Source organism: Plectrocnemia conspersa, unplaced genomic scaffold, assembly GCF_051122295.1.
Source record: "Plectrocnemia conspersa isolate PC_06_02 unplaced genomic scaffold, ASM5112229v1 ptg000008l, whole genome shotgun sequence".
NCBI classification, from domain to species: domain Eukaryota; kingdom Metazoa; phylum Arthropoda; class Insecta; order Trichoptera; family Polycentropodidae; genus Plectrocnemia; species Plectrocnemia conspersa.
This window is the reverse complement of record NW_028277172.1, coordinates 5652521-5666514: the sequence shown is the minus strand read 5'-3', so window position 1 is coordinate 5666514 and position 13994 is coordinate 5652521. Positions and strand designations below refer to the sequence as shown.

The 13994-nt window shown below is 29.4% G+C and overlaps 1 protein-coding gene across 7 annotated transcripts in view; it reads left to right on the top strand.

Moving 5' to 3' along the window:
- The window catches only part of LOC148232809 (uncharacterized), a 449135-nt gene that overhangs the window by 389037 nt on the left and 46104 nt on the right, over nt 1–13994 (top strand). For all 7 annotated transcript variants that reach the window (XM_088189595.1, XM_088189594.1, XM_088189589.1 and 4 more), the window contains 2 exons: nt 4432–4597; nt 7798–8443. In XM_088189595.1, coding sequence (XP_088045721.1) covers nt 4528–4597; nt 7798–8443 — 716 coding nt within the window. In that variant the 5' untranslated portion in view covers nt 4432–4527. The remainder of the gene's footprint in view (nt 1–4431; nt 4598–7797; nt 8444–13994) is intronic.

Below are 13994 nucleotides of genomic sequence, written 5' to 3'. Positions count from 1 at the left end.
CATATATCCTGCATGCGACTCTAAAATATTTATGCTACCCATGAAACTTAAACAATGTTGTTTACCAACATTGGGGTTGCAAAAAAACAATTTAAAAAATCTACCCCCACTCGTAAATTAAAATCGTTAATTTTTACCCGAACTTGCGCCGGACACAGAATTAATTTATTTTGCGCCAAACTTGGTGCGAATTTATCGCGTCGTGTTTTCGCATTTTTACGATCGACGCCCTTTGCCACAGAGTCGCGGCCCTTTTCGTGTTTTATCACCAAACCAAGAGGATTTCGGACGTGTTTCCGAGCTCATCATAAAACTTTACACTCGAATGTGGCGGTTAACGTTCGCCGGCTGTAACAATACAGTAACGACCGGATTAAGGCTTTAATTTCCGCCATAAACGCAATGTCTCGCCGTTTGTTGTGCGCAGTTCTGTTCGGTCTCAGGGATGAGGATGATGATTTCACTTGGTTCGTATGTTATTGCTTATTAAGTATCGGACGAACGTGCCCGGTCGCTTTATCGTCGAAAATTTATTTCCGGCCTCTGTGTGTTAATATAATAATAATATTTCATGACGCTTCATGAATGAAAACTCTCAATTGTGTCGCTAGAAATCAAACTTTACCGACTAATTTTTGGTAATCCTAATAAAATATTGAATTATGGACAAACTATAAAATATTTAGTACTTACAAGTGAAGTTTTTTTTTTCCAAACTTTTATAACATAAAATAATTGAGCTCATTTTTATTACGTTCAACATTTTCGCTACGTTTATAAATAAAAAAAATAATTGAGAATCAATAAAATATTTTTTTTTAATTTTACGTATTGATATTGCGACAAAATCACATTAGAATAAAAAATACTTTTAAATAAGCGCTTTCAAGCTCTTTTTCTTATATTAAAAAAAATATTTTCAATATTTTCCTCCATCTTCTTTTTTTAGTTCGATAATTTTTTTTTATTGAACAGACAACCAATTTATGCAAAAAAAAATTACGAAGCTAAAAAGGTATTTTTTGAAAACTTAAATGAGATATTTACAGGAAAAATAAAAAAAATACTATAATGAAAATTTTTTAAAAACTGTGACAGTTATAATTAACAGAAAAAAAAGTATTTGCCCAAATACATATTTTTTACTGTAGATATTGGTATCACAATACACGTAATAACCCATATAATATAATGTATGAAAATATGTATAAATTATGTAAGTTTTTGTTAATGCCGTTAAGATTTTTCGAATTAGAGCTATTTTAAGTAAAGATCGCAAATCAGATTAGCTATTTAACTGAGCTTTGTAATAGTCAATGAACATTTTTTATTAGGTAGTATTTAGATCGATTTGTTAAGGAAAATGTTTTTTTTACTGTTCTAACAAATTAATAACTAGCCCTAAAATTAAACATTGACAAAAATATTTCGAAGTTTATATGTTATTTTCCATATCCTCCTAATCACTTTTTAGAATTAATAAAGCATCTAATTAAAATATATTATTTTTATGTTATAAAGAATTTATTATTTACTATTAAAAATATTTGGCGTTTTTTAAATTATTTTTATTATTTAATATTAATGTTTAATTTAAGTCGCTTTGAATAAAAATTTATTCATTAGACTAATCCTTACGAATTAGAGTCTCTTTAGTGTTAAATTAACGAAATATATTGTTTAACTCACATTTTGATAGATTGCAGTCCTAAAATCAACGGTTCGATGACATTTTCTCTCGTGACAATTGTTCCTACGACAATTGCTTTCAGGACAGTTGCTCTCATGACAATTACTATCACGGACAATTGCACTCAGGGACTATTGCTCTCATGAACAATCGCTCTCGTGTTCTTTTAATTTGCTGCATGTTCATCACGAGAGCAATATAGTGTAAATAAAAAGCCGCTAATTATATAAAAAGAAAAAGAAATAAATAATAAAAGGCAATAAATTATGTGATAATTTGAGTACATACATATAGCTAAAGATCTAGAACCATTGATATGTTGTGTCTAGTCTCAAAAGCAGCGTTTCTCAACCAGGGTCAACGTGGCTCAAGCCAAAAATTAACTGTCACAATCCAAATAAAATAATAAAAATATTATATTCAAATCTTATTCAAAAGTAAAGCTAAAATATTTCATTTGTCACTTGATTAAATAAATATTTACTTGTTTTTCGTAAATAAAGACAGGTCATATTCATAATGGTTGTCGAATCTTGTACGCGTTTGCAAAAAAGCTTATTAAATCTTATGCAGTCAATATTATTGTTAGTAGTGCGGAAGTGATGGTGTCAAGCCCCTTGATCTTTGGACAAAGAATTATAATTTTCTACAAATTGTAAGTTTTTAACGTATTATTCTTAAATTTATGTAATAATTCAAAGCCAATGGATTTTTGTTTAATTTGGCATAATAAGGCATGTTTCATGTGACTTTTTTTTTAAATAAAAATATTTTTTTATGTATTCATGAACCTAAGAAAAATGTCGATAACATTTTATAGATTATATTGCGCGTAAATTTATTCCTTAACCAGTAAATATAAAGAAGTCTATGTGTTTTTATATTAAGAAATGATAGCATGTAACCATGAAAGTTAGAAAGATAGAGTAACAAAAATTGACAGTGGTTTAATTACACATTTAACTGCAAAATTCTAAAAAGAACATACATATTTGCCAGCAGTGACTATTGTTATTTCAAGAGTAATGATTCAAGTGCCAATACTTAATTTTTAATCAATATTTTAGTATCAAAGCATATCCATAAAATGGCAGATGATGTACAATAGAAAACAACTAATTGCTCATTCGCTCATTAAAAAGTATACCTTGGTAATAGATGAATCATCTATACGTGATAACAAATCACTACTAATGGCTTATATTGTAGATTTCCAAATAACGGCAAGCTACATGCTATTAAAAACATGCTTTTTGCCAAAAAACTTGAAAATATCCCAATTGAAGTGAGAATTTCTTTCTTCTCGAGAATTCTTCGACGTAAATATTTTTATTTAACTTTATGTTTTTTTTGACGAAAATATTATTTTTATCTTTATTTATTTAAATTTTTGCATTGCAATAAATTATAAATTAAAATAATTTGTTTATATTTATAAATAAAATATTTTTAAGATACAAGAAAATACTTTATAAAGATACTAGAAAAAAATACTTTTCTACTTTCTTTACAAGTTTTACAATATTTGTATTACAAATTAAAATTTATATATTGAATATTAACAATACATATTTTAATAACATATTTATATCAATTTAATAAATTGTTATTTGAGTAAAAAAACATGTTTTTAAAGTAGTTATGAACTTTATAAAAGTATTAGAAAATTATTTTTTATGATCCTTACAATTTTTAATCTTAATAGCTTATAATATATTGTCTTACTTTACTTACTTTATACTTGAATGTACATTCAAGATTAAATTTTACTATTTATAAATACAAGTTTTAATTTTAATATTATAATCCTTATTATATTGTCATGAGAGATTTTTAATGTATAGGCTTTATCAATTTGATAAACAGAATTTGCCCAAAAGATGTATAAGTATGCATAATTCGATTGATTTTTTTAACTGTTGAATTCTTTAAAATAAAAATATTAATACATATTCTATGCATTGTCAGCTCTATGAACCTTAGAATAAAGCTAAAAAAATATTTTTTATATATTAATGAAATATATTGCATTATTTTGCAATATAACATATTACAATTAATTCAATTGATTAAAAATTAGGAGTGAAAATTATTTATTTTCATCTATATGTAATTAAATAATTAATTTTCCAAAATTTATTAATAAATAAACAACCAAGCAAACGCTTAAAGATATCGTGAAGAATAATCACTTGCAAAAATATATTAAAATAAATAAAAATTAAATTAAATCAAAGTATAATTGATTAAAAGCACTATTTATATATGTGAATAAAAAGCGTTTTAAAAAAATAATTTGACCAGCAAAAATAAAATATGAACATACTTTTATATTTGCTGTTTTGTATATATATATTTAAGTTAAATTACGTTTTTTTGTAGTTGTTATTTTAATTATTATGAAATAATTTAAAATAACACATATATATATACTTTTATACGCACTTATAAATATTTATTTAAAATATTTTTTCGCTCTGATATTATCCATAAGCAAACGAAATTTTTGATTTATGAGAATTCCCAGCATTTCAAAAAAGCCGAAACTTACAATAACCTCGTAGCTATATCTAAAATTATTCATATCTAAACCTCCTTGAGTTTTACAGCTAACAATGTAGTATAAGATCAACTTATATATTATTATAAGTTAAATAAACATTACTAGATATTAAGACATTTAGTAACATTATTACCTTACTCTTGAAATATTAACTGATACCGTTTCGTTTATTTCGCAGATGTGCCAGATTCGGTGAGGAAGGGTGGGCGGGCATGATCCGACACACCCCCGCGTCGAAGGCTGCTGTTGGGGGCGTAGACGGGGAGGCCCCACGATGAGAGGGCCCCCTTTGGGCCCCCTGTTGCCACTTTTGCTGATACTCAACACGACCCCGGCCAACCCTGGTAAGGATACAGACCCGCCAGACACCGCTCAAAAGGCGTCGGCTTTACAAAAAATAAAATCTACAATAAGATCCAAAACTACCTACTACAATACATTCAAAAAGCCTACCACGCACCGTATCAAAAGCAAAAGGTTATACAATTTCAAGATTTCGACGAAGCTTGAAACCAAATTATGCCTAGTGTTTTGTTTATATACGTCAAAATAAAAAGGGCAAGGTCAACATGGTGTGTGCCAAATTTAATAATGTTAGGATAGGTGCATATATACATATAAAAATAACGAGAGTTTTTATATATATATTCTCTTATATTGATATTGTGCCTTTTATAGTTGCTCACACAATAGTTTCAGGTATTTGTGATAGTCTTTAGCTCACTGAAAATTTTTGCCTTTATCTTATTTATATCGCAAAATGTTGTGCATTTAAAGTTTCTTTTTATCTGCGGGAACAATAAAATATCATAGAGGATCATGTTTGGTATAACAGTATCTACGGCATTACGACGCTGTCGTTTGGGACCAAAAATGCACTTGTAAGCTAGTGTGTTATCTGGGTGCAAAATTTAAAATTTAATGCATACATTTATGCTCGTTTTCTTCATATTGCCTCACAAAAATAGATGCAATGTAAAACTCTTTGCTGAGAATATAGTACACTGAGATAACCATAGAAATCAATATTCAAAACATTGACGCTTGATCTAACTTGACGTGCTTTTTAATTGCATTTTTGTTAATATTTATAACTTTTAACATCACCTGTAATGACGCATAGAAATAGTTTTTAAGCTATTTTTTCTGTTCATTTCTGCTTAAAATTTTATTAAAAATACCGACTTCTATATTATATTTTTTAAGCACATCCTTTGATTTTTATATTTATATCAATGGTTGTTGTCCTATGGCACATAATTATCTTGTCATATTTTACGTTTTCACTGAACTCTTATAAATAATACTATTATTTCTGAAGTCTATGTTCAGATATTGTTTCAGTTAAAAAGCCTTTATTTTATGCAACATTTCACTGCATTATTTTATTATTTTTAACACAAAATCTATTACAAAATTATTGTTCCGTCATTTTTCAAATAAATAAATCGCCAAAATGCGTCGTTATTATTTTGCTATTAAAACAAAATATGCGTCTTAATAGCAAATAATTCAAATTCACATCAAATAAATAAATCAGCGTTAAAATCAAAAATGTAGTTATTGTTGTATCGCACCTCAAGGTTAATATTAAGTATTTTATTATATACAGGATTTAAACTCTTGTTTATTTAAAAAAATAATATCAATTTACCCTTAATTTTAAATTTATTAAAATACTTGACTGTATCTTGTATACACATCTTGTAGTAGCATGTATTTGGTCGACAGTATGTCGTTGTTCAGTTTCTTCAATAGTTTTATTGCCATGTATTACAGAAGCATTTCACTGCTAAGCTTGAAAACTGTAAGTTAAAATTAATAATTTTGCTTTTTTATACACGATAGTTTCAGATTTTGAGATCTAAATGGTTCGACTTTGCAACCAAAATAAACGCCGTAAAGCTGATATTTTTTATTATGTACAATTTAGCATATTAGAAAAACACTGTTGAGTTGTAATTCGTAGTCTGAGTGCTAGTAAAAAATCTCAGATAGTCCTCATAAACGATCCTCTGATGTTTCTCATGTCAATGCGGGTCTCTCTCGACTGTCTCTTGGACGCCATAAGCTGATAAAAATACTATCTGTCTGTCTGAACTAGTCTCGAATCATTTGATTATTTTTCGATGTGAAAAAGTATCGCATCATTTATGTTCATTGTTCGCGACGTCTCTGGGGAGTCACAGATGAGGATTTTGCTGAGCCCATTACATACCTTAATGATTCAAACAAACGAAATTTGTTAAAGCCCTAAATTAAAACTGCAAAATAAAAATGTTTAAAGAAGGGGTAGATGACAATAACGGTTTTTACGTGGGTTAGATGCATGTTTATCGCGCATTATTTACGTACAAAAGAGTAGTTTTCCCAGTGCTTACAAGTGGTTCAGAGGACGGATACGCCAGCACGAATGGTCCGCAAAATCTTACTAATAATACGCAATTATTTGGCATTAAGTTTTTTTAATAATATTTTAAATGTTCGTTTTAATAAAAAAAAATGTTAAATTTGCCTTTTGATGCTAACACGAAAGACATATAAATGTATATGAAAACTGAAATTTTTCTAACCAATAAAATACTAAAACATTGATTATGAATACTAAATTTAAATTTAGAAAACATCTACATTAATATAAAATTAGATCTGCCGATGATTTACATATTCCTCACGATTTTTTTGTAAAGTTTAGCACAAATTTTTAAAAAATATATTGCATTTAAACCTTCAATGATTTACCAAAATAAGCGAGGAATATTTGCAAATAAATTAAGAAATATTGTTCCATTGAATTCAAGCAACTTTAATTAATAAATAATACATTTTATTTTATCATATATTTTTTTTGTATCAAATTGTAACCGCAGAATGATTTATTTCTCACTCATGCGGAACTACGTAAATATATAAAAAAAAACTATTTAATGTCAGCTTACAAGGAGCTGGTCTTATAAGCATATTTTTTATTAATATGTATAAGCTATTTATAACTTATTCACAACGCAATGATTTGTCTTAATTCAGTTTGTAAATTCAAACCCATTTTTTATTTTACAAGTCACAAGTCTAATATGTGTAACTTGTAATGTTGCGATTTCAGTGTATTTAAGCAGCACTGATTGTTTGTCGTCCGTGACTAATCAAATATTAATACGGATATAGCTTAGTTTGACTGATTTTACCAATGAGTAGATTAATCCGCGCACGCAAGCGTGAAATTGTTAGTCAACCGGAACTACAGCAATCAAAAGTAATGTAGTTCATGTGTGCATTGAAAGCGAAACGTTGTAACAGCCAGCTATGAAATAGAGTTATTATTATTGTTTATTGATGTAAATCCACCGCTTTACATAACATGCGTTAGCAGCGTGTATGTAACAATATTTAAAGCATAATTAATATATACATTTTTATCTGATACTTTATTTTAAAAATCTAGTGCTGTAAGACCTTCGGGAAATTCCATTTACAACGATGTCGTAATTTCTCAAGTGTCGTAAGTCCACGTGCACAGCTAAAACGTGTCGGTATTTTATTTCAGAGTCTACATCTTCGTCGGGAAAAGCGGAGGGAGAGGACGTTAGCACATTATCGCCTTTGCGTCCGACATACCACAACGAAGGTTTATCAACACAGCAGCAATTTCAGTGGAAAGTGGCACTGGAGAACAGCACTGAAAACTCGGTGCTGCCAGAATTATCTTTCTATCCGCCCGAGCCTACTGAGTTCGATACTGGACAGACAATGACTCAAGAAGCGACATATCAGAAGGACAGTTCAGTGTTAAATTGTACAAAGTGTAACGTTATGCATAAAAGTAGTGAGTTAAACAGGCAAACTAGAAGCGGCCCAGATCATAGAAACTTAAAACCGATGTCTCAAGTGCTCGAAAGTGTCAATAATGCCACAAACTCTCCGCTGGAGGTGGACAATTTGGTCGCTTCTAGGAACGACACGCAGATTTCTTCTTTGGGGTCTGTTGATGTAATGGTGCCTAGTATGAAAGGAATGGGAGATCCAAAGAACTTAGAGCAGCGGTTTAACATATCGCTGCTGTTTCCAAATATGGTTTCGGCTAGAAATAGATCTTCGAGTGTTCAAAGGTTGGGGAGGACTGATGCGCCGATGTTGAACTACATTTTCGATACTTACTCGACGCTCAATAAACACCACCACAGAAACGACAGGTACTGATTTTACATTATTATTATATAATACAACCTATATATAATTATTATTATTATTCCATAAAATTGTGCAAACGTCATTATCGTATTACAATAGAATAGTTCAAAATTAAATGTTATTTATTAGTACAGAAAATAAAACAAAAATTTTGCATTAAACCAAAACTTTGGCGGTCGGAAAAATATTATGCCGATTCCGACCATGCGTTTGTTGACCAGTAACTTCATTTATTGACATTTTCTGTTGAACTTATTACTATCTTAGTCTCTTAATGCTTTATAATTAATTTTAAGTTTATTATACTATTAGCTAATTTGTCGACAATATAAGCATTTTTTTAGATAAACATTACTGAAACTGTTAAAGTAAGATTTTCAGTCATAAGCCATTTGACAAAATAGATTTTAATATTTTGTGTCGTAATATTTTACTATCTAAAAATGTTTGAAATATATAAAAAATGATATCCAAGAGTTAGCCTTTTACAGTATTTCGAATGTCATATTGTACTGTCCTTTTATTATTGTTTTTTAATCTATAATTCTCGTTTTAGTTTTTATTTGCTCTCTTATCTCTTATCTCGTTTTAATTGGGTCAGTGAATTTTCCATTCGAAAAATCTACCAGTCGATGAATTTTTCGGAAACCGATTTGTTTCAATCACAAATAACTTTGTTGCTTATTCAACGGTATATATGCTATTTAATTATTAAAGTAAACGTTCCTAACTCATATGTACATATATAACAGTTACTCTCGAAGGTGTATATGTATGTATGTAGGTCAAAAAGGTTTACAAAAATAATTAAGCACCAAGACAGATATCCTAGGGCAATCGGGTAAATACAAATTGAATGATGCCCGTTGGGGCGGCTCGGCATTTCACATTCCGTTTGCTGGTCGGGACAACTCTTCGGAAACTTATTTAACTTTACTTCGACGAGAGATATATACCCAGGGAGATCTCGAGTATAAACAAGACTTCTTCAGTTTCCCTTACGCAACGAAACTCGGTTAAAATTAACAACATACCTTTTAGCCGAGAGACGGACTACTTTTTCTGCGTCTCCGCGCTAATACAATAAGACGCGATGTGTTTTAAAAGGAAAAGTTGAATTAACTTTCGCAATTACAACGAGGCGACTCGCCATTTACGCACGCATTAAAATTCAGCACAAATCTGCGAGAAACAGATACAAAAATCCCAACTTTTTTCAAATTAAACGTCTGCAAACTTCGATTGTGCGAATCAACCTGAATTTGCGGATTTGTTTTTAATTTTATTATAGCTGATTATTTTTATTATTGTTTATTAAATGGAGTGGCTCAATAAATGATACTTTTTTACAACAATATTATGCACGTGTGAGGACTTGGATCAGATATAGCGTAAAGACAGTGAAGATACGCGAACGGAGATTGAGAGTAAAAGGAAGCTGAAGTGACATTTAAGGTCACATCCGGATGGAGCACGGGAATCTGTGGAACGCCGGCAAGAAGAATACTGGGAAGCTTTTAAGTTTGGATCATGAGGATCGGGATAATAAATGACTACAACGAGAATTTTCTCAAAATTAAATTGGCAAAAAAGATAATAGAAAAATATATAATGAAAATAAAATTTAATTAATATATTATATTATAACACTGAACATTAAAAAAAATATAGTAAATAAATACTGTATAAAAAATGTTATATTCACAGACAGTGACTAAAATTTAATAAACAGTCTTATAATACTAAGTGGATATTGACAAACAAAGAAGCTTTTATAAGTTCGAGAAAATAATTGCAATTTTCTTCAATAATTAGTCATACAGTAATGCATATAAGACAAAGTTGATATTATCGTTATACTGAAACATTCCATAAGGCCTACTTTATCATTCAACTGGAATTTATAAATATAGTTTTTGAGAAGGCGTTTGATATAGTGAATCATAATTTACTTTGTAAAATTATGAAAAAATGAAGCTATTCTCAAATACATAAAATTATTTCACAAATATAAATTTACTCACTACTCAAAGAGTTAATTGTAATATAATATTTTTATACACCTGTACTTATAATATACGCAGGTGATTCAAGTTTTTTTTTGTGGTATTATTACAATAGATAGTCAATAAAAACACAATAACAAAAAACAACCGTGATAATAGTCCACCGATTTAAGTTATCTTTTTTGTTTTCCACTTCATGAATAACGTCTGGGTGTAATTTTATCACTAGATTTAAAAAAAATACAGTGTAACTTATCTATTTGTCTAACACTACAATCGTGTTAAAAATATGTTTAATAAGTAGTAACAAAAATTGCTTATATTACATATTTTAAAAATTACATTTTTGTATATCCTTAAAAAAATAGTAAGAATAGCTAAAAAATGACTGACTTCAATTATGACATCTAAGTATTGTTTTCAGTTGAATTCAATCCAAAAAGTTTCTTATTTAAAAGTTTTCATTTCAGTGTAAAACAAAATATAAACACAAAAGACGTGAAATTTGACAAAGTTAAAGTAAAATCTTTCATTAAACTTAAGAGCATTGAATACAAATAAATCTAAAGTAAATATAATATTTTTACATTGTAAAAATATGGCAACGTATTTGGTACATAAAAAACTAATAAATAATAGGTTTGTAAATACATATGATAAAATACATATATTAATATAATAAAAATAGGGTTGTAATAATTTTATTATCTATAGTAGTGCATATATAAAATTTTCTATTAAGGATAGATTTTATTTTCATATAAAACGTTTTTTATAGGTCGTTTTAAGTTATGATTTTTTTTGTCATTTGCAAATTGATATTTAAATTGTAATGCAAATTTTATTGTTGCTAATGGATCATAAAATACTTCAGTTAAAACCGGAATAATTTTATGAAATTATAATATTACATTATAAGAGCCATTATATGGATAAACATAAAAAAATATTTAGTGTGCAAACAAGATTATACTATATAATTTATTTTAATAATTTTAATACATATACTTTTTGGTTGTGTTTGTCTGTGAGATTAAAATAAAAAGAATTGTTATGTGTATCAATTTTGGGAAACACAAAGACTATTTTTTATAGCTAATTGAATCAGCGTATTTTTTTACATAGTATAGAAAATAGGTTAAATAGAGTGATGTTTATAAAAATATTATAATAATATGTTCGTAAGAACCTGCATTAGTACAGTGGATCTTATTATTGCAAGTGTTTCGCAATACGTGCATTTTAAAATTAATTTTGACTTGATAAACGAGCGATGTCTTGCAGTACGAGCAGTATATACTGCATCACTTTCTCTCCAACTGAGCCTATGATTATTTTTGCAGAAAAAACATTTACTACTTCAAATCTTATTGGTAATATATAACACTCTTGCTTTTTCTCTAGACCTTAAGAACAATTAAGTGGAGAAATATAAAGTTCATAAAAAAATATCCTTGCGTCGTGCCGTTCAGAGTATTTTCACCGTACGCCTTTATCTAATCTGTTGTCTTCATAATTTATGTTTCAGATTCATAAAGGCATATATTAGAGATCACACCGAACAAATTTTATATTTTTCCAGTCTACCTCTGTTTTTCCAATATATTTTAGAAACACCGCACTTTTAGTTATTGATTTTTGATTTATGATTTCACGTTGAGGGTAGATCAATAAGTCCTTAGAAAAATTCATTATTTTTAATTGATTCATTTTATTTTTCAACATAGTCTCCTTTTAGCTCGATACATTTCGGCCAGCGTTTTTAAAACTTTTTCAAGCCATATAAAAAATACGATTCTGGAAGCTCCTGCTTCTGTTTTGGCGATGACCTCCTTGTGCGAATTGAATCTTTTTCTGGTGAGCCACTTTTTTATTTTTAGAAACAGGAAAAGTCGTTAGAATACGGCAATAATTTAAAGCGTAATTTATTGTTTTGCGTAATTCAAAAGTATTGTTTTAGGAAAATTTAAACATATTATTTTTTTAACCGGTCCAATAAAAACGCATAATACCGTTTGTTCTTTTTCCATGTAGTCAATGTGGATGATTTCATTGTCTTTGTCTTCTTTTAGTCGAACCGTTTTTATAAACTCACTGTTTTAACTGTTCCTTTGTCTTTGGAGTATAGTGGTAGATTTATGATTCATCAACGGTTATGTTATAACGCAAAAACATATCAAGATTCTGATGAAAAAGTGCCAAATCAGCCATTTAATCGACCAATCATTTTTCCGATATCTTTTTCATACCTAATTTTTCATGCAAAATTGAAATTTCTGAACCGTGTGATTTGCTTATAGCCTTAACAAGTTCGCACATTTTGGCTCGCCTATCACTAAGATCATATCGTGGATTTCGTCGATCATTTTCGGCATAGTCACCTCAAGTAGACGTCCTGAATGATGTTCATCACTTGTGGACGTACGACGATTTTCAAACTTATTTACCCATCTGTAAATGGTTTGAATACTGATTTAGATGTGCCATAAGCTTCATATAATTCCGCTTCAATTTTTGTTAGTGTTTTTTTTTTAATTTTTTTTTTTTCATCACTATACATTTTTCGGAAATACCAAAGATTGTTTAATTTAATGGATTGTAAAAATAAAAGGATGTCATTGAGAGATTCTTCTTTTCAGAAACAAATTTGTTTCAATACTACTAGCGCCTTAACTTACATTTTCTAATGGTATATTGATACAAATCTGTACCATTTTATTTGATACGAATCACCAATAAATTTATTTTTAATTTAATTGTAATAAAAAAAAAATATTTTGTACTTTTTATTTTAATATAAACATTTTTAGGTTTTGGAACAAATTAATTTAAGTTTCATTATTTATTATATGTAAATTTGTTTTGATTTACGAGTGTTTTGAAATACGAGCACGTTTCTACTGTATTCAACTAAAAAATTTTTTTATGCAACGCCTTAAATTTACTGCGAAGAAAAACCGTAACGCTCGTAAATAAATAGAAGCTTGGAATAACAGAACACCACATCCAACACATCACTCAGAGATCAAAGTTCGAACTTGCGAATTGCCATCCAAAACTAATTACAGCGCCCGTTTCTCGCTGCCAAGGTTGAGAAATATCGGCTCGCCCCATAATTAAGCACAACACGTGCTTCCAACGAGCTTATTACTACATGAGAAACTCACTCTCTCGTATGGTGTCTTAACCCCTTCGCTGCCGCTTACACACGCCATCAGCACATCCGTATCCGTTACCCAATCGGAATACGGAATGCGTTGCTCGTCTTTTTACAGCCCAGTAACACAACTACCCTTTTAAGTTAGCAGCATAATCAAAGACTCATTTCATATTCATGCCATACTAGCACCGGTGATTATGGTTTTACTTTTGCACGAGGGAGAGTCTCATCCGGTTGCCAAGTGTCGGATTAGTCACATCCGACGCCAAAATTTTCGTTTGGATGCTGCACACAATTATGACACGGCGTTTGGCAATTGTAGTTAAAATTAACCGTCCGCCGTGGCCGACATGACACGCTACTTAGAAACTTCAGCAATAGGCGCGG